A 20,815-nucleotide genomic window follows, 5' to 3' on the forward strand; every position below is an offset into this window, starting at 1 on the left:
GGAACTGCCAGAGTGGCCAGACTGCCCGGAACTGCCAGAGTGGCCAGACTGCCCGGAACTGCCAGAGTGGCCAGACTGCCCGGAACTGCCAGAGTGGCCAGACTGCCCGGAACTGCCAGAGTGGCCAGACTGCCCGGAACTGCCAGAGTGGCCAGACTGCCCGGAACTGCCAGAGTGGCCAGACTGCCCGGAACTGCCAGAGTGGCCAGACTGCCCGGAACTGCCAGAGTGGCCAGACTGCCCGGAACTGCCAGAGTGGCCAGACTGCCCGGAACTGCCAGACTGCCCGGAACTGCCAGACTGCCCGGAACTGCCAGACTGCCCGGAACTGCCGGAGTGGCCAGTCTGCCCGGAGCTGCCGGAGTGGCCAGACTGCCCGGAGCTGCCGGAGTGGCCAGACTGCCCGGAGCTGCCGGAGTGGCCAGACTGCCCGGAGCTGCCGGAGTGGCCAGACTGCCCGGAGCTGCCGGAGTGGCCAGACTGCCCGGAGCTGCCGGAGTGGCCAGACTGCCCCGAGCTGCCGGAGTGGCCAGACTGCCCCGAGCTGCCGGAGTGGCCAGACGGCCCCGAGCTGCCGGAGTGGCCAGACTGCCCCGAGCTGCCGGAGTGGCCAGACTGCCCCGAGCTGCCGGAGTGGCCAGACTGCCCCGAGCTGCCGGAGTGGCCAGACTGCCCCGAGCTGCCGGAGTGGCCAGACTGCCCCGAGCTGCCGGAGTGGCCAGACTGCCCCGAGCTGCCGGAGTGGCCAGACTGCCCCGAGCTGCCGGAGTGGCCAGACTGCCCCGAGCTGCCGGAGTGGCCAGACTGCCCCGAGCTGCCGGAGTGGCCAGACTGCCCCGAGCTGCCGGAGTGGCCAGACTGCCCCGAGCTGCCGGAGTGGCCAGACCGCCCCGACAGCCTGGAACGGCCAGAACCGGAGCCACCTCCAGAGATAGGTGGGTTGGGGAGGGGGGGTGTAGCACAGTGCCGTCGGTGACGGCAGCCACGCTCCCTTCCCTCCCTTATTGTTTAGGTGTTCTTTTTTGTTGGGGATTTTCTTGTGTTTTCCTTTTTTAGGTGCATCCCGGGGTCTGCACCTTGAGGGGGGGGGTACTGTCACGTCCTTACCAGTAGAGGGTATAGTTGGGTCAGGACGTGGCAGAAGGGAGTGTGTGTTTTATTGTTTCATTGATTTTGGCCGTGTGACTTCCAATCAGGCACAGCTGTAGAGGGTTGTGGTTGATTGGGAGTCACACATAAGTTGCCTACGTTTCCTTGGTGTTTCGTGGGTAATTGTGCTTGTCACTGTGGTTGCACCTGACAGGACTGTGTTGGCTGTCAGTTTTGTTGTTTTTGTAAATTGCGTAGTGTTCGTTTAATTAAATATGACGAACCCTAACTCCGCCGCATTTTAGTCCACTTCTTCCATAGACAGCCGTTACACTAAACTTAAGAATGGAAGAATAGAAATAGCGCATATAGAACAGATATACCACATCTTAGACTTGCTTTCAGTGAGAATGACAGAACTATAACATTTCTATGGGAATTTGGTCAGGTCAGCCAAAAAGTTACATATTGCAGCTTTAATGTTCCCAATACTCACGTACAGACAACAAATACAGTCCCCTCGCATGCAATGAAGTGTGCCAAAAAGCATGGAATGACCAATTGAAACAGACAAGAGAGGCCTTTGACCATGTCGTAGGCAAATGTATGCAGCCGGTTGAGCTGAGGGCCTGTTGGGCAGAGCAACAGTGAACTAATCAGTACCTCCTGAGGACATACTTTTCCGGCTGGGCTGGGGCCCACGCCAGGTCTGTCCTTCCCAGCATGCCAGCTAATAAGATGCATGAAATTATATGATTAACCATCTGCATCCTTCAGCTGGGAGCCTGGGATCAGCCTGGGTACAGCACTCATTCCTTCCAAAGAAGCTGGACTCATGCTCCAGAATACATGGAATGTAGAATTCTTACTCATCTTTTTGTCAAGCAAAACCTTTTGTGGAAGGTAATAAGTAGCCCACAGACCACCTCGCATACTCAACAATATCGAGATATGTTGAGTTTCCTTGTAGGCCTATTTGGTGGGGAAACTGTGAAGCCAGCTGTATAGCTTATTGCCTGTTTCTGTTTATTAAAGAATGTGAAACAATGTCGTGTCTGTTTTCTGCTTTTTATTAAATCATGCATAGCTGTTCTTTATATAGCCTAAAATAAATGTGTTCATATGTGACTCGTTTCAGCAAACTAGGCGTATTTCGTGCATCACTACTTCATAGGAGAAGTACATACATAGTTACCACCATGTATGTACTATTGTCAGGTGTAGTGAAAACAACAGTGAGGTGTAGTGGTACTGACCTGCATTGCCTTGAGTGGGGGGCCTCTGCTGACCACCGCTCCTGTGTAAGGAGGCCTGAGGGGGGGAGAGCATCCCGCTGTCACTCAGAGAGGCTGCGGCCTGGGCCAGGGCCTGGCTGCTCATGGATCCTCCTGGGTTGTAGGACATGGTATTCTGGTTGGAGACTGGCACTGCCACATGCATGGGGAAGTTCTGCTGGGGCAGCGCTGTGGGCTACAGGAGGGAAACACAGAGACATGAAGAGAATCAAAGACCTGGCGCTGGGCTGAGGGTCACACGGGGAAAGAGACGGCAGAGATGGCATCTGTGATGGTGCCACATCAATTACATTGGTATGGTTAACAGAGCAGTCCTATTAACTGATGGCAATGTTCCAAATCTAGGTTGATTGGATGCTGACATAAGCCTGTATAATATATAAATACTAATGTATAAAATGTACAATGACCACTATATTTCTGTAAATGCACAAAACAATAATTTTGCTATTTAAAAAACATTACAGATCAAAACATGCACAATAGCAAGTGTCTTGTACCAGGTGTTCAGACTTGCATTGTAATAGTCAGCACTGCAGATCATCAACATTTCTTATTTTTATCCGTATAGACTAATTGTGTTATTTCCCTAAATATACAGTTGAAGTCGGAAGTTTACATACACTTAGGTTGGAGTCATTAAAACTCGTTTTTCGACCACTCCACAAATTTCTTGTTAACAAACTATAGTTTTCACAAGTCGGTTAGGACGTCTACTTTGTGCATGACACAAGTAATTTTTCCAACAATTGTTTACAGATAGATTATTTCACTTATAATTCACTGTATCACAATTCCAGTGGGTCAGAAGTTTTAATACACTAAGTTGACTGTGCCTTTAAACAGCTTGGAAAATTCCAGAAATGGCTTTAGAAGCTTCTGATAATTGACATCATAATTGGCTAATTGACATCATTTGAGTCAATTGGAGGTGTATCTAGGGATTTATTTCAAGGCCTACCTTCAAACTCAGTGCCTCTTTGCTTGACATCATGGGAAAATCAAAAGAAATCAGCCAAAAAATTGTTGACCTCCACAAGTCTGCTTCATCCTTGGGAGCAATTTCCAAACACTTGAAGGTACCACGTTCATCTCTACAAGCAATAGTACGCAAGTATAAACACCATGGGACCACGCAGCCATCACACCGCTCAAGAAGGAGAAGTGTTGTGTCTCCTAAAGATGAGCGTACTTTGGTGCAAAAAGTGCAAATCAATCCCAGAACAACAGCAAAGGACCTTGTGAAGATGCAGGAGGAAACAGGTACAAAAGTATCTATATCCACAGTAAAACGAATCCTATATCGACATAACCTGAAAGGCCGCTCAGCAAGGAAGAAGCCACTGCTCCAAAACCGCCATAAAAAAGCCAGACCGGTTTGCAACTGCACATGGGGACAAAGATCATACTTTCTGGAGTAATTTCCTCTGGTCTGATGAAACAAAAATGGCCATAATGGCCATAAAGACCATCATTATGTTTGGAGGAAATAGGGGGAGGCTTGCAAGCCAAAGAACACCATCCCAGACGTGAAGAACGGGGGTGGCAGCATCATGTTGTGGGGGTGCTTTGCTGCAGGAGGGACTGGTGCACTTCATAAAATAGATGGCATCATGAGGCAGGAAAATTATGTGGATATATTGAAGAAACATCTCAAGACATCAGTCAGGAAGTTAAAGCTTGGTCGCAAATGAGTCTTCCAAATGGACAATGACTCAAAGCATACGTCCAAAGTTGTGGCAAAAGGGCTTAAGGACAACAAAGTCAAGGTATTGGAGTGGCCATCACAAAGCCCTGACCTCAATCCTATAGAAAACTTGTGGGCAGAACTGAAAAAGCGTGTGCGAGCAAGGAGGCCTACAAATCAGCTCTTTCAGGAGGAATGGGACAAAATTCACCCAACTTATTGTGGGAAGCTTGTGGAAGGCTACCCAAAACGTTTGACCCAATTGAAACAATTTAAAGGCAATGCTACCAAATACTAATTAAGTGTATGTAAACTTCTGACCCACTGGGAATGTGATGAAAGAAGTAAAAGCTGAAATAAATCATTCTCTCTACTATTATTCTGACATTTCACATTCTTAAAATAAAGTGACCTAAGACAGGGAATTTTTACTAGGATTAAATGTCAGGAATTGTGAATAACTGAGTTTAAATGTATTCGGCTAAGTTGTATGTAAACTTCTGACTTCAACTGTAAATGCATTTTGGATCAAAACTCCATGTCAGTGCAGTGCAGTGCTGACAATCCAAATAGTTTGTGAGAGTAACTGGTGACAGTGAGACCACTCCATTCACAACATAGTCCAGTGAGGCAGTCAGTTAGTGATATTGTTAGTGTGTTAATTGCAAACAATTGTGCTCTCCATGTCAGAATTAGAGAGAAAAAAACAGTTGAAGCACTATACTTTATGCAGGATTCTATGATTGCCACCCGCAATAAGATCACTATTGTCTTAAGGTAAAGCTCTGTGTAATTCCAGGGTACTTTGGTCACCTCTAGTCTGATAGTAGCTTGATGAAAGAGTGGAAAATAAACTGTGATAGTCCACTGATGTTGTGATTGGCGAATACTTATTGAATTGCCCACGTGAATGGAGGACCCACTAAGATGAGAAACCAGGAGAGATCATACAATGAGCAAAGGGGAGGGAAGATAAAAAATGAATAAAAAATTATCCTCCCCCTCGCCAAATGATCCAGGCACTGAAAGAGATTCAATTTCTTGATCTGCTTGGGGGTGAAAATTGGGTTTTGGGGAAAAACACATAAATCACCAAAGCTACAGAACCAGTCAATATTTAAGCCAGTGGAGGAATCTTCCTCTTTTTTTTCAGGGGGAAATGTGTCTTTTATAATAAAGAAGCTTCTCCTCCACAATAACAAAAATGCACTTTCCTTATAGTTTTCAATATGATCTTCCCAATAGAGCTTTAAAAAGGTTCAACCTGTCATAACAATGTGATCTTATCAGGGTGTGCCAAAATATAAGTTGCAGAACAAATCAACAAAATAAACAAATACGCTTCCAATGAACAGAAAAAAGGTTATGCTTGAAATGTCCATGTTTGCTTATAGTAGTTGACAGAGGTTGCAGGTTGGGATAATTAAAAAAAGAAGAAAAAGTAAAACCAAAAGAAGGTCAAAATCCTTTGTGCCACAAAGCCAAGCAGCAAAATCATTGCATTTACTTACGATTTTATGATTTCTCATCATATTATCAAACTCCTCATTAATTTTTTTATACTTTTCTTCTGTGTGAGGGGTGAGGACATATGAGGCATCAGGGTCCGGGCTATCACAGCCTCTGTGTTCTTTCTTGTTTAGCGCCTGTAGTGAACATCAACATAAAAACAGGAATCAACACAAAATGGCAGGAGAGGGAAAAAGTACTTACACCACAGCGCTTGTACATTAAATCACTCTCTTCGCTTAGTTTGCCGAAACGGTCGTCCATGAGGGGGCTGTGCCCAAAACAGTCATCTGGATCAGGACTGGCACACAGGTCATTATGGCCTTTGTTTCTTAATTTCTGAAATAAAATTGCACAATTCACACATACAATATATACTGCAGGATACTCAGTCTACTACCACATGACCCTCTGTCTAGGTAGGTTATAATACACCTCTACAAACCTGTTCCCATAACAAAACATGAACAAAAATACTAACATAAATAAAAGGCATCATTCAAGTCAAGACACTAATTAATTGAATACATATGACAGATATTAAATGACTTGTAATACATCAATTATAATACACCTGCCTTCACATGTACATTTATAAATATTCAAAAAATATTTGAATTCATTTGTTATTTTTTTGGCTTGCCAGTGTGCTGGTATGAGCAGGGAATGGGATGAATACTGTCTTCCTATGCAATGGTTAACAATGATAGGCAAATTGAAATGTCAATCCTTATCCTTTCATCCTTTAGAGACCATCACAGAATAAACTAAATATTTCTCTGCACTCCTCTCCCTGCACTCCCTCTCTTTCTCCTCTCAACCTCTACCCCACCCCCCTTCTCTCTCTCTCTATCTTCCCCCTCTCTTGCTGCATGTGTGTGTTTCAATGCATATTTCATTATCTTTCAGTTATCATAAGCCACCCAGCTGGAAGACACCCCGGTATAAGAGGATCCCACAGAGCAGCAGTTTAAAACATTGCAGACGATAATTCAGCATGGCTGCCACTCATGGGATTTTATCAATGTTAAGTAATGTAGGAAATAAAATGGATTACTATACTGTATGTGGTCAAATATGCTTATTAGAGCATGAAATGGAGTGATTATTGTAAGAGTAAAGAGCACACAGTATGGTGTGATATATGAGCTTTATTTTACCTCTTAAAAGGACTGCACACTATCAAATTAACTAAATAAAAACAGTGAAACTGTGTTGTGCTTGTTCTAACTTTCTTTCAAAGGAGCGGTTCTCTCCGCTTTGTTAAAACTGTGAATGATGGTGGTAACGAGAACCCCTGACAGCACGTGACAGCATGTGATATCAAGCCAGTCAGAGAACATCAAGTTTGATTTATATATGTGCTGTTCAGGTTCCCCTATCAGGCTGGTGCAGGCCCAGAGCGGTGACCTACCCTGTCTCTGGGCTGTCTCTGAGCCGGATGTCTACAGCAGTCACTGACTCCTCTGGATGGAGGGGTCACAGTGTGAGGGAGAGGAGTAGGACTCAAAGGCACTAATGAGCCCTTCGTCTCTGCCTCCATCTCCATTATCCTGGAGGTGCAGAAGGTAACGCTGCTGTGTGTGTGGGTGTTCATGGGCGTTGCAGCAGCAGCTGGCATCTGCTGACAGCTCTCTGACAGTACAGTGGTGTTTGGGCTGATCTCCATCTAACAACATGTCTTACCCAGCCCTGCTTACAGTAACTGGGTCATCCACGAAAAGAGTCCCTTTTGCGTCCCTTTGATATTTTAAGTATTGTGCACCAATATTGAACAAAGCCTGTTATATTAAATTACTGTAAGTGCCCTTTAATATAGACCACATGGTGAATTCAATAAATGTGATTTTTTTTATATGAATAAAGGCATTTAAGATGAAATCTTCAACCCTATTATGGTCAACCCTGTTACTTTATTTGGCACTTAATAGACACTTACTATAGTAATTTGAGATGGGAAAACATGTTTTTTCTATGAAGTTTAACATGTGCTGTTTATGACAGAATGTTAACATTTTGTGAAATCTAAAAAATTTTATGATCAAGTTACACTTCTTAAAAGGCGCCGATTTGGTGGAAGGACCCAGATCCTAACACGCTGACAAGCTCTGTATGACACACTACTGTCGGATTTCCTAGGATTGAAATGTGAAACTTTACTGGTTTTCAATGATTTCCTACTATACAATGTATATGTTTACTCTAACTTTTACAAAAGTACCAGTACTGAATCAAACTACAGCTATTGTATGCAGTAATCCTGTGCCTATGAACCAGAGTTATACTGTTAGCACTGAGGCGGTGTGCCCTAGTAGGAAGTCCACTGTGTGAAGCTCACCCTGATCAAACATAAATAACATAAGCATGTCTACATCTGATAAGCTTCCCAGTAAAGAAATAAAAACAATCAAGCATCCCAAAAAAGTGCGAAAAATAGCCCACATTAAAATATGTAGGCTAAGAAACAAGGTTCATGAAATCAATAACTTGCTAGTAACAGATGACATTCATATTCTGACTACCGTAATTTTCGGACTATAAGCCGCAACTTTTTTCCCAGGCTTTGAACCTCGCGGCTTAAACAATGACGCGGCTAATATATGGATTTTTCCCGCTTTCAAATATTTTTTCTACAAAAAAACACATTCTGTGACGTGCTCAGTTTTTTGGCGGCATGAAGCTTTCATTAGACCAATGAAATTGCCGAACAGGTTAAGGTCAAACAACTGCTGCACGGGAGCTTGGTCTTAATGAGTCGATGACAAGCCGTGTTTCGTTAAAGCCTATTTATTTTTTGTTACAAGCCGTGTTTCGTTAAAGCCTATTTATTTTTGTTACAAGCCGTGTTTCGTTAAAGCCTGTGTAAAGTTAATTTGTTTAAATGTACTGGTAGGCACCTGCGGCTTATAGACATGTGCAGCTTATTTATGTTCAAAATAATATTTTATTTTAAATTCAGTGAGTGCGGCTCATATTCAGGTGCGCTCAATAGTCCGGAAATTACGGTATATCTGAAACTCACTTATATAATACCTTTGATGATACAGTGGTAGAAATACATGGTTATAACATCTACAGAAAAGACAGAAATGCCAATGGGCTGGTGATGCGGGTCTATAGTCAGAACCACATTACCGTAAAGAGAGGATCTCATGTTAAATACTGTTGAAGTAATATGGCTACAGGTTCATCTGCCTCACCTAAAGCCTTGTGGGAAGCTGCTATAGACCACCAAGACCACCAAGTGTTAACAATCAGTATCTGGATAATATGTGTGAAAAGCTTGATAATGTATGTGATATCAACAGTGAGCTTTGGAACACCTTCAATGACATTTTGGGCAAAAAGGCAAACTCATTTCCATCATTCATTGAATCAGATGGCTTATAAATAAAAAAATTCACTGATATTGCCAACTACTTTAATGATTTTTTCATTTTCAAGATTAGCAAACTCAGGCATGATATGCCATCAACAAACGCTGACACTTCACATGAAAGTATAACTGACCAAATTATGAAGGACAAGCAATGAAAATTTCAATTCCATAAAGTGAGTGTGGAAGAGGTGAAAATAATTGTTGTCTATCAACAATGACAAGCCACCAGGGTCTGACAACTTGGATGGAAAATTACTGAGGATAATAGCAGACGATATTGCCACTCCTATTTGCCATATCTTCAATCTAAGCCTAATAGAAAGTGTGTGCCCTCAGGCCTAGAGGGAAGCAAAAGTAATTCCGCTACCCAAGAATAGTAAAACCCCCCTTTACTGGCTCAAATAGCCAACCAATCAGCCTGTTACCAACCCTTAGTAAACTTTTGGATAAAATTGTGTTTGACCAGATACAATACTATTTTACAGTAAACAAATTGACAACAGACTTTCAGCACAATTATAGGAAAGGACTTTCAACAAGCACGGCACTTACACAAATGACTGATGATTGGCTGAGAGAAATTGGTGATGAAAAGATTGTGGGGGCTGTTTTGTTAACTTCAGTGAGGCTTTTCAGTGAGGCTTTTGACATTATTGATCATAGTCTGCTGCTGGAAAAACTTATGTGTTATGGCTTTATACCCCCTGCTATATTGTGGATAAAGAGTTACCTGTCTAACATAACACAGAGGGTGTTCTTTAATGGAAGCCTCTCCAACATAATCCAGGTAGAATCAGGAATTCCCCAGGGCAGCTGTCTAGGCCCCTTACTTTTTAAAATCTTTGAGTAAAGCCAGTGTATCTACTGTATGTATGCGGATGACTCAACACTATACACGTCAGCTACTTCAGCAAATTGAAATGACTGCAACACTTCACAAAGAGCTGCAGTTAGTTTCAGAGTGGGTGGCAAACAGTTAGTTAGACCTAAATATTTAAAAAACTAAAAGCATTGTATTTGGGACAAACCATTCACTAAACCCTAAATCTTGTAATGAATAATGTGGAAATTCAGCAAGTTGAGGTGGCTAAACTGCTTGGAGTAACCCTGGATTGTAAACTGTCATGGTCAAAACATACAACAGTGGCTAAGATGGGGAGAAGTCTGTCCATAATAAAGCGCAGCTCTGCCTTCTTAACAACACTATCAACAAAGGCCTTAGTTTTGTCGCACCTGGACCACTGTTTAGTCATGTGGTCAGGTGGCACAAAGAGGGACTTAGGAAAATTACAATTGGCTCAGGACAGGGCAGCACAGCACAGCTGGCCCTTAAATATACACGGAGAGCTAACATTAATAATATGCATGTCAATCTCTCATGGCTCAAAGTGGATGAGAGATTGACTTCATCACTACTTGTTTTTGTAAGAAGTGTTGACAAGCTGAATGCACCGAGCTATCTGTTTAAACTACTAGCACACAGCCATGCATACCCCACAAGACATGCCACCAGAGGTCTCTTCACAATCCCCAACTCCAGAACAGACTATGGGGGGTGCACGATACTACATAGAGCCATGGCTACATGGAACTCTATTCCACATCAGGTAAATGATGTAAGCAGTATTAATATACACCTTATGGAACAGCAGGGACTGTGAAGAGGCACACACACACAGGTACAGACACACGCATAAGCACACACACACTAGCACACATACTCTACACACACGTAATATTGTAATATGGTGGTATTATACATTTTGTATTGTAGATATGTAGTGGTGTAATAATGTTATATGATGTACTGTTTAATCTTTTGTTTTATGTGTGATGTAAGTGTCTTAATGTGTTTGGACCCCAGTAAGAGTAGCTGCTGACTTAATAATATAAATACAAACTATACACTCTACTCTAGCTTAAACACTTGATGAAACAGTGTATGAGCTAAAATCTGAAGCAGGGGAACTCGGAAAAGCACCTACATCATATCAGTCATATCTGTCTGATAATGTTACCGGGGAGAGAGAGATGAATGATACACAACATGTGTAAATGTGCATTTAGATCCACTAGTGTTTGGTGTGGTACAGGGCCGGGGCATTCTTCTCATTCGAAGAAAACGCCTTCCTGGTTCATTTCCTGTTTACTGAGGCTGCTCTTCAGTTAGGCTCCTGTTAAGGCTATGTTTACCAGGGAAACTATGCACTTTCTCCGCCAGACTGCCACAGATCTGATCAGGACCTGCAAATTAAAGTCCAAACCTGCTCATTATGGGAATAGCTGGGTAGGGCTGGCCGGCCATGGCTATGTGAGATGGGCAGGGCCGCAGGCAGCACTTCCATCCAGCCGCACCCTCTGCCCCTGGCCCCGTGCCCTGCTAACCACTCAGGGAGGGGCCAGAGTGGAAACATCCAGTGCCAGGGACACTCAGCATTCAGAACAAACCATGGAACATATTGCACTGCGACTAAACAACACAAAGCCCAACAGCAAGTGCTCATATCTAGGTAATTGATTTCATAAGTCAATATTGATCTCTGTGATCTAAGATGAATTGAAATTAAACATTATGACAGCATATAATGTATTCATGCCTAAGAAAGAGTGAAGAGTGACAGATTTCCTCTCCGAGGTACTCCTAGCTGAGCACGTTAAGGAGTGAAGGTCTGGGACAGCACGGCAGTAATTCCTCCTTAAATGACTTGGCATGTTTTGGGTGTCCCACAGACGCTGCCCGCAGCTCCCAGTAAATGGATCACTAAATCAGCACATGGCCAAACAGGTGTCTCTCTCCCAAACACCTGTCAGGCCCTGGCTCCCCAGCCCGGCCAATCACACACAGCCTCACACTGACATGGCCTTAGAAGGGGCCACATGGAACCCCGAAGGCCATCAGACATCACTCAACCCAAGGTTTTACTCTATACTATTGGTTCAGTAATACATACAATCATTTACATAAAAACACTCTTGTGAGATAAACAAAACAAAACCAACCAACGCTGAATTATGGTAAACAAAATTCAAAATTAAAGTTGTGTTCGTTCTATTCCATTTCTTCCTTTCTATTCCTATTCCTTCTATAGTTCAGAAATTCACTTTCAAAGGTCATATCATACTGTGACATTTTCTGTATTTTGAAAGTTCAATATCTTGAAAACTTGATTGCTGACATGAAAAACATTTAGGGACTGTATCAATAGTGGACTAATGAAACAAATACCAAAAGTATTTTAAGAAAGCAAAGCTGGAGGGGTGTGAATACAGTAGAACTTATAGGGCTTTTCAACAACAACATTTATAATGGCGGGTGGGTGGTGAGTCTGTCTGTATACGGGGCTGCAGACGGAGAGTAGTGATGATTGAACTTGTGTAATCTGTTCACAAGGCCCATGGAGGCTCATAAAGAGCAGTGGGAACCAGGCCAGCAGATATTTTCTCACAGCCATCCAGACCTGGATTGCTAGAAATTTGGCTCTATACACCAAACATTTGAATCTGGATGTCTGACGTCAAACCAGCAGGGCATCATAGTGAGTGTGTGAGTGTAATGTTAAAAGAACAGGCTTTTTTCTGATGTTCCGAAAGTGAGAGAGGCCTTGAAATGTGTCTGTTCACTCATAGTACTGTATGCCCAACCCCCATACTGATGATAACATCTACAGTAACACTCATCTCCTCCAGAGCACCTGTTGTTCATTTAGATGAAACTTACAAACGCAAGAGTATGAGCTATTGAAGCAGTGTGTCTATTGTACTTTATATAGAAAATAATTATGTTTTCATATTATGTTAGAATGGAGCTATCCATTCTATCTCTATGTCAGGTAAGGTAAGTGACTGTTGTGGGTGGGTGGGGGGGGATTTTTGCCATGATGCTCCTGTACTGCCCGCGCCTGAGTGATTGAAGTGGGGAGAAAAGGGCATGGCTTGAGTGGCTGGGGTCCCGGATGATCTTCTTGGCCTACCTTCGACACCTGGTACTGTAGGTGTCCTGCAATGTGCACCCAACAGCTGCACGTATCACCCTCTGAAGCGCCCGTCTGTCTGCGGCGGTGGAGTTGCCGTACCAGGCTGTGATGCAGCCCGACAGTATGCTCTCGATGGTGCTCCTGTAGAACACTGTGAAGGCCCTCGAGGACAGGCCGAATTTCTTCAGGACTCTGAGGTTGAAGAGTCGCTATCGTGCCTTCACCACGGTGTCCGTGTGGTTAGACCATTTCAGCTCCTCTGAGATGTGGACGCATGGGAATTGTTATTGACCGTCTCCACGATGAGGATGAGGATGGGGACATGTCGAGCCTGGGTCCTCCTGAAGTCCGCTCCTTTGTTTTGCTAATTTTGAGGGAGAGGTTGTTTACCTAGCACCACGCCATCACAGTGCCTTCCTCCTCCCTGTAGGCTGTCTCGTCATTGTTGGTAATCAGGCCTACTACTGTCGTGTCTTCAGCAAACTTGATGGTAGAGTTTGAACTGTGTGAGGCCACGCAGTCGTGGGTATACAGGGAATACAGGAGTGGACTGAGGATGTACCCTTGTGGGGCCCCCATGTTGAGAATCAGTGTCGAGTAGGTATTGTTGCCTACCTTGACCACCGGAACTTCACTCTTGAGTCTTTGTTTGTAGGCGTGGAGAAGCAAGATGGAGTCATGGTCGGATTTGCCGAAAGGAGGATGGGAGAGGGTCTTATACCCATGGCGAAAAGTCTTGTAGCAGTGGTCAAGAGTAGAATTTTGCGGTTCACTCTAATGTACTTGTCCTCTTGCTCAGTTGTGCACTGGGGCCTCCCACTCCTCTTTCTATTCTGGTTAGAGTCAGTTTGTGCTGTTCTGTGAAGGGAGTAGTACACAGCGTTGTATAAGATCTTCAGTTTCTTGGCAATTTCTCGCATGAATAGCCTTCATTTCTCAGAACAAGAATAGACTGATGAGTTTCAGATGGAAGTTATTTGCTTCTGGTCATTTTGAGCCTGTAATCGAACCCACAAATGCTGATGCTCCAGAAACTCAACTAGTCTAAAGGCCAGTTGTATTGCTTCTTTAATCAGGACAACAGTTTTCAGCTGTGCTAACATAATTGAAAAAAGGTTTCCTCATGATCAATTAGACTTTTAAAATTATAAACTTGGATTAGCTAACACAACGTGCCATTTGAACACAGGAGTGATGGTTGCTTATAATTGGCCTCTGTACGCCTATTTAGATATTCCATAAAAAATCTGCCGTTTCCAGCTAAAATAGTAATTTACAACGTTAAGAATGTCTACACTGTATTTCTGATCAATTTCATGTTATTTTAACGGACAAAAAAATGTGTTTTTCTTTCAAAAACAAGGACATTTCTAAGTGACCCCAAACTTTTGAACGGTAGTGTACATACAGTGGGGGGAAAAAGTATTTGATCCCCTGCTGATTTTGTATGTTTGCCCACTGATAAAGAAAGGATCAGTCTATAATTTTTAATGGTAGGTTTATTTGAACAGTGAGAGACAGAATAACAACAACAAAAAATCCAGAAAAACAAATGTCAAAAAATTGTATAAATTGATTTGCATTTTAATGAGGGAAATAAGTATTTGACCCCCTCTCAATCAGAAAGATTTCTGGATCCCAGGTGTCTTTTATACAGGTAACGAGCTGAGATTAGGAGCACACTCTTAAAGGGAGTGCTCCTAACCGCAGCTTGTACCCTGTAAAAAAGACACATGTCCACAGAAGCAATCAATCAATCAGATTCCAAACTCTCCACCATGGCCAAGACCAAAGAACTCTCCAAGGATGTCAGGGACAAGATTGTAGACCTACACAAGGCTGGAATGGGCTACAACACCATCGCCAAGCAGCTTGGTGAGAAGGTGACAACATTTGGTGCGATTATTCGCAAATGGAAGAAACACAAAAGAACTGTCAATCTCCCTCGGCCTGGGGCTCCATGCAAGATCTCACCTCGTGGGGTTGCAATGATCATGAGAACGGTGAGGAATCAGCCCAGAACTACATGGGAGGATCTTGTCAATGATCTCAAGGCAGCTGGGACCATAGTCACCAAGAAAACAATTGGTAACACACTACGCCGTGAAGGACTGACATCCTGCAGCGCCCGCAAGGTCCCCCTGCTCAGGAATACATATACATGCCCGTCTGCCAATGAACATCTGAATGATTCAGAGGACAACTGGTGAAAGTGTTGTGGTTAGATGAGACCAAAATGGAGCTCTTTGGCATCAACTCAACTCGCCGTGTTTGGAGGAGGAGGAATGCTGCCTATGACCCCAAGAACACCATCTCCACCGTCAAACATGGAGGTGGAAACATTATGCTTTGGGGGTGTTTTTCTGCTAAGGGGACAGGACAACTTCACCGCATCATTTGACGGGGCCATGTACTGTCAAATCTTGGGTGAGAACCTCCTTCCCTCAGCCAGGGCATTGAAAATGGGTCGTGGATGGGTATTCCAGCATGACAATGACCCAAAACACACAGCCAAGGCAAAAAAGGAGTGGCTCAAGAAGAAGCACATTAAGGTCCTGGAGTGGCCTAGCCAGTCTCCAGACCTTAATCCCATAGAAAATCTGTGGAGGGAGCTGAAGGTTCGAGTTGCCAAACGTCAGCCTCGAAACCTTAATGACTTAGAGAAGATCTGCAAAGAGGAGTGGGACAAAATCCCTCCTGAGATGTGTGCAAACCTGGTGGCCAACAACAAGAAACGTCTGACCTCTGTGATTGCCAACAAGGGTTTTGCCACCAAGTACTAAGTCATGTTTTGCAGAGGGGTCAAATACTTATTTCCCTCATTAAAATGGAAATCATTTTATAACATTTTTGACATGCGTTCTTCTGGATTTTTTTGTTGTTATTCTGTCTCTCACTGTTCATATAAACCTACTATTAAAATTATAGACTGATCATTTCTTTGTAAGTGGGCAAACGTACAAAATCAGCAGGGGATCAAATACTTTCCCCCCCACTGTATTATGTAAGAAATAATACATAAAAAAAAAAAAATACTGCAAAGTTTCCTAAGGACTAGAAGCGAGGCGGCCTTCTCTGTCAGCGCCATCTTGCTCGAGACGAGGCAAGGTGCCTGCTGTCGACGCCATCTTAGCCAAATATAGTGTTCCATTTAGATCTATGCTTATGTCACAGAAAATAAACATGACTGTTACACTAAAAAGACTGAACTTTTCTTTTTTTGATTGGATGATTTAACCCCAAACGCAAAGTTTATATCATAGCCCCATTTACATTGAACCTTTAAGAAAACATAATTTAATGAGTTAAAGATAAAGTGGAGCCAAAGCTGTTGCGTACGCCACCTACCATACCTGCTTCTTGTGAAGCACTTTCACTGAAATGGGCCTAAGCAATTTCAGCACAGTCTGCCTTAGATGGAACACCATTACACTCCAATGCCCCCCCGCTTGTGTCAAGAGCTTTTTACATCTCACTTATTAATGTACTGAATGTGAATAAAAGGGACTTTGGAAGTAGACAGTAAATGTCATTACAAAAGCCAAACTTCTCAAATGTGGGGAGAAGGCAGGTTGTGGCTGAACTGTCAGTGTCTTCCAGTGGTAGCCATATAGAACACACACCAAAATAATGCTTTAAGAGCCATTATAATTTGATTATAGTCTATATAAATAATGTATATTTTAACTATTTTTGCTTCTGCAGTGTTCCTCACCTCATTTCAACTGTGTCCCCACCTTGCTCCCCCTGCAGTGTTGTGAATTCGCTGTTGTGCCCGTTGCCGCACTAAGCAAGGTAGCGTGCTAATCCTCATGACATCACCATTGTGTCCGGCCCGTTCCATCTAATGTGGTTATCAAAGGGCCTCTTTGAGTGTGAACACAGTTGAAAATCAGCATGGGGAGGCGGCTGATAGCAAGGCTTTTATCTGCTCACAAATATTTTTGCTTTTATATAACATCTTAAGAGACAAGTCTTTCACTGTGAGCATGTTCCCATTTTTCCTTTGGTGATGTAGATTTCACTTGAGGGGGAAAAGGGTATGTTGGTTGTTCTCGTGAAGTCTCCAGCTAGTGGCTGTATGTACTGTATGCCATTACCGAGGGCCCTAACAGCTTCTCCTTTCTATACTATACACTGGCAATGGTCATATTACTGGTCTGGGAGTATGGGAGTAGGGAGGGCTAGATAAGGAAATTGGTTTTGATTCCCAGACATATCTGGTTTAATCTCATGACCATTCCACATCATCAGTGATCTAACTGATATCAGGATATGACCCCATGCATGTCCTTCCTCTCCTTCAGCCCATTGTCTGACAGGAAATACAGCAGGAGGTGCTCCTTCTCAGTTGTACAGGACAGACTGTGTTTTGTTAGGTTATTATGACCGGACTGCAGCTGTTTGGAAAACAATATATCCTAAAGTCTGATCCTCTCCAAAAACAGGACAATGGTGAGACCACGGTTAGCTCCGAGCTGATACACCAAACAGAGTAAGACATGCAGACATATAAAAGTAGAGTAATCCTGACTGAGCTGTGGTCTGCGTGTCCCTAAAGGACAGACAGGGAGGAGAAAGCCTCTGTCTCAGGTCAGCTCAATTTACAGTAGAGCAGAAAATGATTGTGGTTGACTGGCTAGATTGTCACTTTGATAAATATAGCCGCTATATTATTGAGTAAGAATAAAATGCACAGCAGAGAGCAATACCATTCCCTCCGAGAGACAGGCAGCTGCTCAGAGACTTTGTTGAATAACGGACGTGGCAAAGATATTAGTTGCCACAGTCAAAGAGAACATACATTCAATCAGTGGCTTGGATATTTTCAGACAATTTAGTCAACTGGGAATTGAAGTCCAAATTGAGGATAAAGGCATCTCAATGTCATCATCTACATCTTTAAAAGATTGGGAACAAATGAGACGCTCTAGACATCTATAGAGCACCATGTGGGTATATTTTAGATGAGAAGAAATTACATTAAAGATAAAAAGGGAAACAACCATTCACAAAACAAACTATTACTACTACAAGAACTTCACTTAACATCTTTTTCCCCGCTCCCACCTCCCTCCCCCGCTCTCTAATTCTCAACCTCTCTCTCTCTCCCTGTCTCCCTCTTCCTGCACCCACAGAGTGGATCATTAGCTGTCAGAGCCCTTGAAACCAAACCCCCGCCCTCAACTCCCATACTTGCTCGCCTTTAAAATATTCATAAGGACAATTAGGAGTTCCAAAAAGGCGGGCTTAGAGAGCTGGGGCGGGTGTGGAGGGCTGGGGCGGGCGTGGACGGCAGGGGGCGCACAGCGGAGGGAGAGGGCAGGATATGCCAGCAGGAAGTATGTTCTGCAACACTCTATACCCAGACCACAGACCTGGCCTCATTAATCTGAGCCACAGCACCCCTCCCTCCCTCCCTCCCTCCCTCCCTCCCTCCCTCCCTCCCTTCCCACCCACCTCCTCACTAAGCCAGGCAAGGCAGGGGAGGGTGGTATGATGCCAGCTAACCCCTCTCCTTCTCCTCCCTACTGGCTGTGCTCTGCTTTGTCCTCACCCCTGGGTAGAGGGGGGAGGTCTCACACTGCCCATGGTGAGACGGACGGACGGATGGGGGGGGGCAAGCTGATTGTTGCCCAACGGAGCTAACATACAGAAGCCGTTCTATGTGAAATAAGGGTCACATTTCTGTTACAGGGACCACAAGGTCAGTAGAGAACATGCTCATGGTTTGGCCTTCATCTTTTAATCATCAACATAGTTCCTCTGTCCATATTGGTCACTGTGGTCTCTCATGTCAGCTATACAATAGACAGTAAACACAAACTTGGCAAGGGCGCTCCAATGGTGGCATGACTGTCATTAAAGTACACTATATAAACTCAGCAAAAAAAGAAACGTCCTCTCACTGTCAACTGCGTTTATTTTCAGCAAACTTAACATGTGTAAATATTTTTATGAACATAACAAGACGCAACAACTGAGACATAAACTGAACAAGTTCCACAGACATGTGACTAACAGAAATTGAATAACGTTACCCTGAACAAAGGGGGGGGGGTCAAAATCAAAAGTAACAGTCAGTATCTGGTGTGGCCACCAGCTGCATTAAGTACTGCAGTTGCTCTTCTTTTCATGGACTGCATCAGATTTGCCAGTTCTTGCTGTGAGATGTTACCCTACTCTTCCACCGAGGCACCTGCAAGTTCCATGACATTTCTGGGGGGAATGGCCCTAGCCCTCTGATCCAACAGGTCCCAGACGTGCTCAATGGGATTGAGATCCGGGCTCTTTGCTGGCCATGGCAGAACACTGACATTCCTGTCTTGCAGGAAATCACACACAGAACGAGCAGTATGGCTGGTGGCATTGTCATGCTGGAGGGTCATGTCAGGATGAGCCTGCAGGAAGGGTACCATATGAGGGAGGAGGATGTCTTCCCTGTAACGCACAGCATTGAGATTGCCTGCAATGACAACAAGCTCAGTCCGATGATGCTGTGACACACTGCCCCAGACTATGACGGACCCTCCACCTCCAAATCGATCCCGCTCCAGAGTACAGGCCTCGGTGTAACGCTCATTCCTTCGACGATAAACGCAAATCCGACCATCACCCCTGGTGAGACAAAACCGCGACTCGTCAGTGAAGAGCACTTTTTACCAGTCCTGTCTGGTCCAGCGACGGTGGGTTTGTGCGCATAGGCGGCGTTGTTGCCGGTGATGTCTGGTGAGGACCTGCCTTACAACAGGCCTACAAGCCCAGTCCAGCCTCTCTCAGCCTATTGCGGACAGTCTGAGCACTGATGGAGGGATTGTGCGTTCCTGATGTAACTTGGGAAGTTGTTCACACAGATGAGCAGCGATCCTGGGCATCTTTCTTTTGGTGTTTTTCAGAGTCAGTAGAAAGGCCTCTAAGTTTTCATAACTGTGAACTTAATTGCCTACCGTCTGTAAGCTGTTAGTGTCTTAACGACAGTCCCACAGGTGCATGTTCATTAATTGTTTATGGTTCATTGAACAGTGTTTGAACCCTTTCCATTTAAGATCTCTGAAGTTATTTGGATTTTTATGAATTATCTTTGAAAGACAGGGTCCTGAAAAAGTGACATTTCTTTTTTTTGCTGAGTTAATATACAAAAGTACGTGGACACCATTTCAAATTAGTGGATTCGGAGAAACAACGGCTCAGCTGTGTAGTGGTAGGCCACACAAGCTCACAGAACGGGACCACCGAGTGCTGAAGCATAAAGCATAAAAAATTGTCTGTTGCAACACTCACTACTGAGTTCCAAACTGCCTCTGGAAGCAACATAAGCAGAAGAACTGTTCGTTGGGAGCTTCATGAAATGGGTTTCCATGGCTGAGCAGCCGCACACAAGCCTAAGATCACCGGGCGCAATGCCAAGCATCGGTTGGAGTGGTGTAAAGCTTGCCGCCATTGGACTCTGGAGCAGTGGAAACGCGTTCTCTTGAGTGATTAATCACGTTTCACCATCTGGCAGTCTGACGCACAAATCTGGGTTTGGCGGATGCCAGGAGAACGCTCCCTGCCCAAATGCATTGTGCCAACTGTAAAGTTTGGTGGATGAGGAATAGTGGTCTGGGGCTGTTTTTTATGGTTTGGGCTAGGCCCCTTAGTTCCAGTGAAGAGAAATCTTAACACTACAGCATACAATGACATTCTAGACAATTCTGTGCTTCCAAGTTTTTGGCAACAGTTTGGGGAAGGCCTTTTCCTGTTTCAGCATGACAATGCCCCCGTGCACAAAGCAAGGTGCATATAGAAATGGTTTGTCGAGATCGGTGTGGAAGAACTTGACTGACCTGCAGAGCCCTGACCTCAACCCCATCGAAAACCTTTGGGATGAATTGGAATGCCG

The 20,815-nt window shown here is 44.1% G+C and overlaps 1 protein-coding gene across 10 annotated transcripts in view; it reads right to left on the reverse strand.

Moving 5' to 3' along the window:
- The window catches only part of mef2aa (myocyte enhancer factor 2aa), a 131,427-nt gene that overhangs the window by 28,647 nt on the left and 81,965 nt on the right, over positions 1 to 20,815 (reverse strand). For 4 of the 10 annotated variants that reach the window (XM_014149108.2, XM_045697146.1, XM_045697144.1 and 1 more), the window contains exons 5-6: positions 5,785 to 5,919; positions 2,346 to 2,559 (exon numbers count right to left, since the gene is read on the reverse strand). In XM_014149108.2, the coding sequence (XP_014004583.2) occupies positions 2,346 to 2,559; positions 5,785 to 5,919 (349 nt within the window). Of the gene's footprint in view, positions 1 to 2,345; positions 2,560 to 5,582; positions 5,718 to 5,784; positions 5,920 to 20,815 lie in introns of all 10 variants that reach the window. The other 6 variants (XM_014149111.2, XM_014149109.2, XM_045697145.1 and 3 more) reach the window with 2 other exon arrangements.

Source organism: Salmo salar, chromosome ssa16, assembly GCF_905237065.1.
Source record: "Salmo salar chromosome ssa16, Ssal_v3.1, whole genome shotgun sequence".
Taxonomy (NCBI): domain Eukaryota; kingdom Metazoa; phylum Chordata; class Actinopteri; order Salmoniformes; family Salmonidae; genus Salmo; species Salmo salar.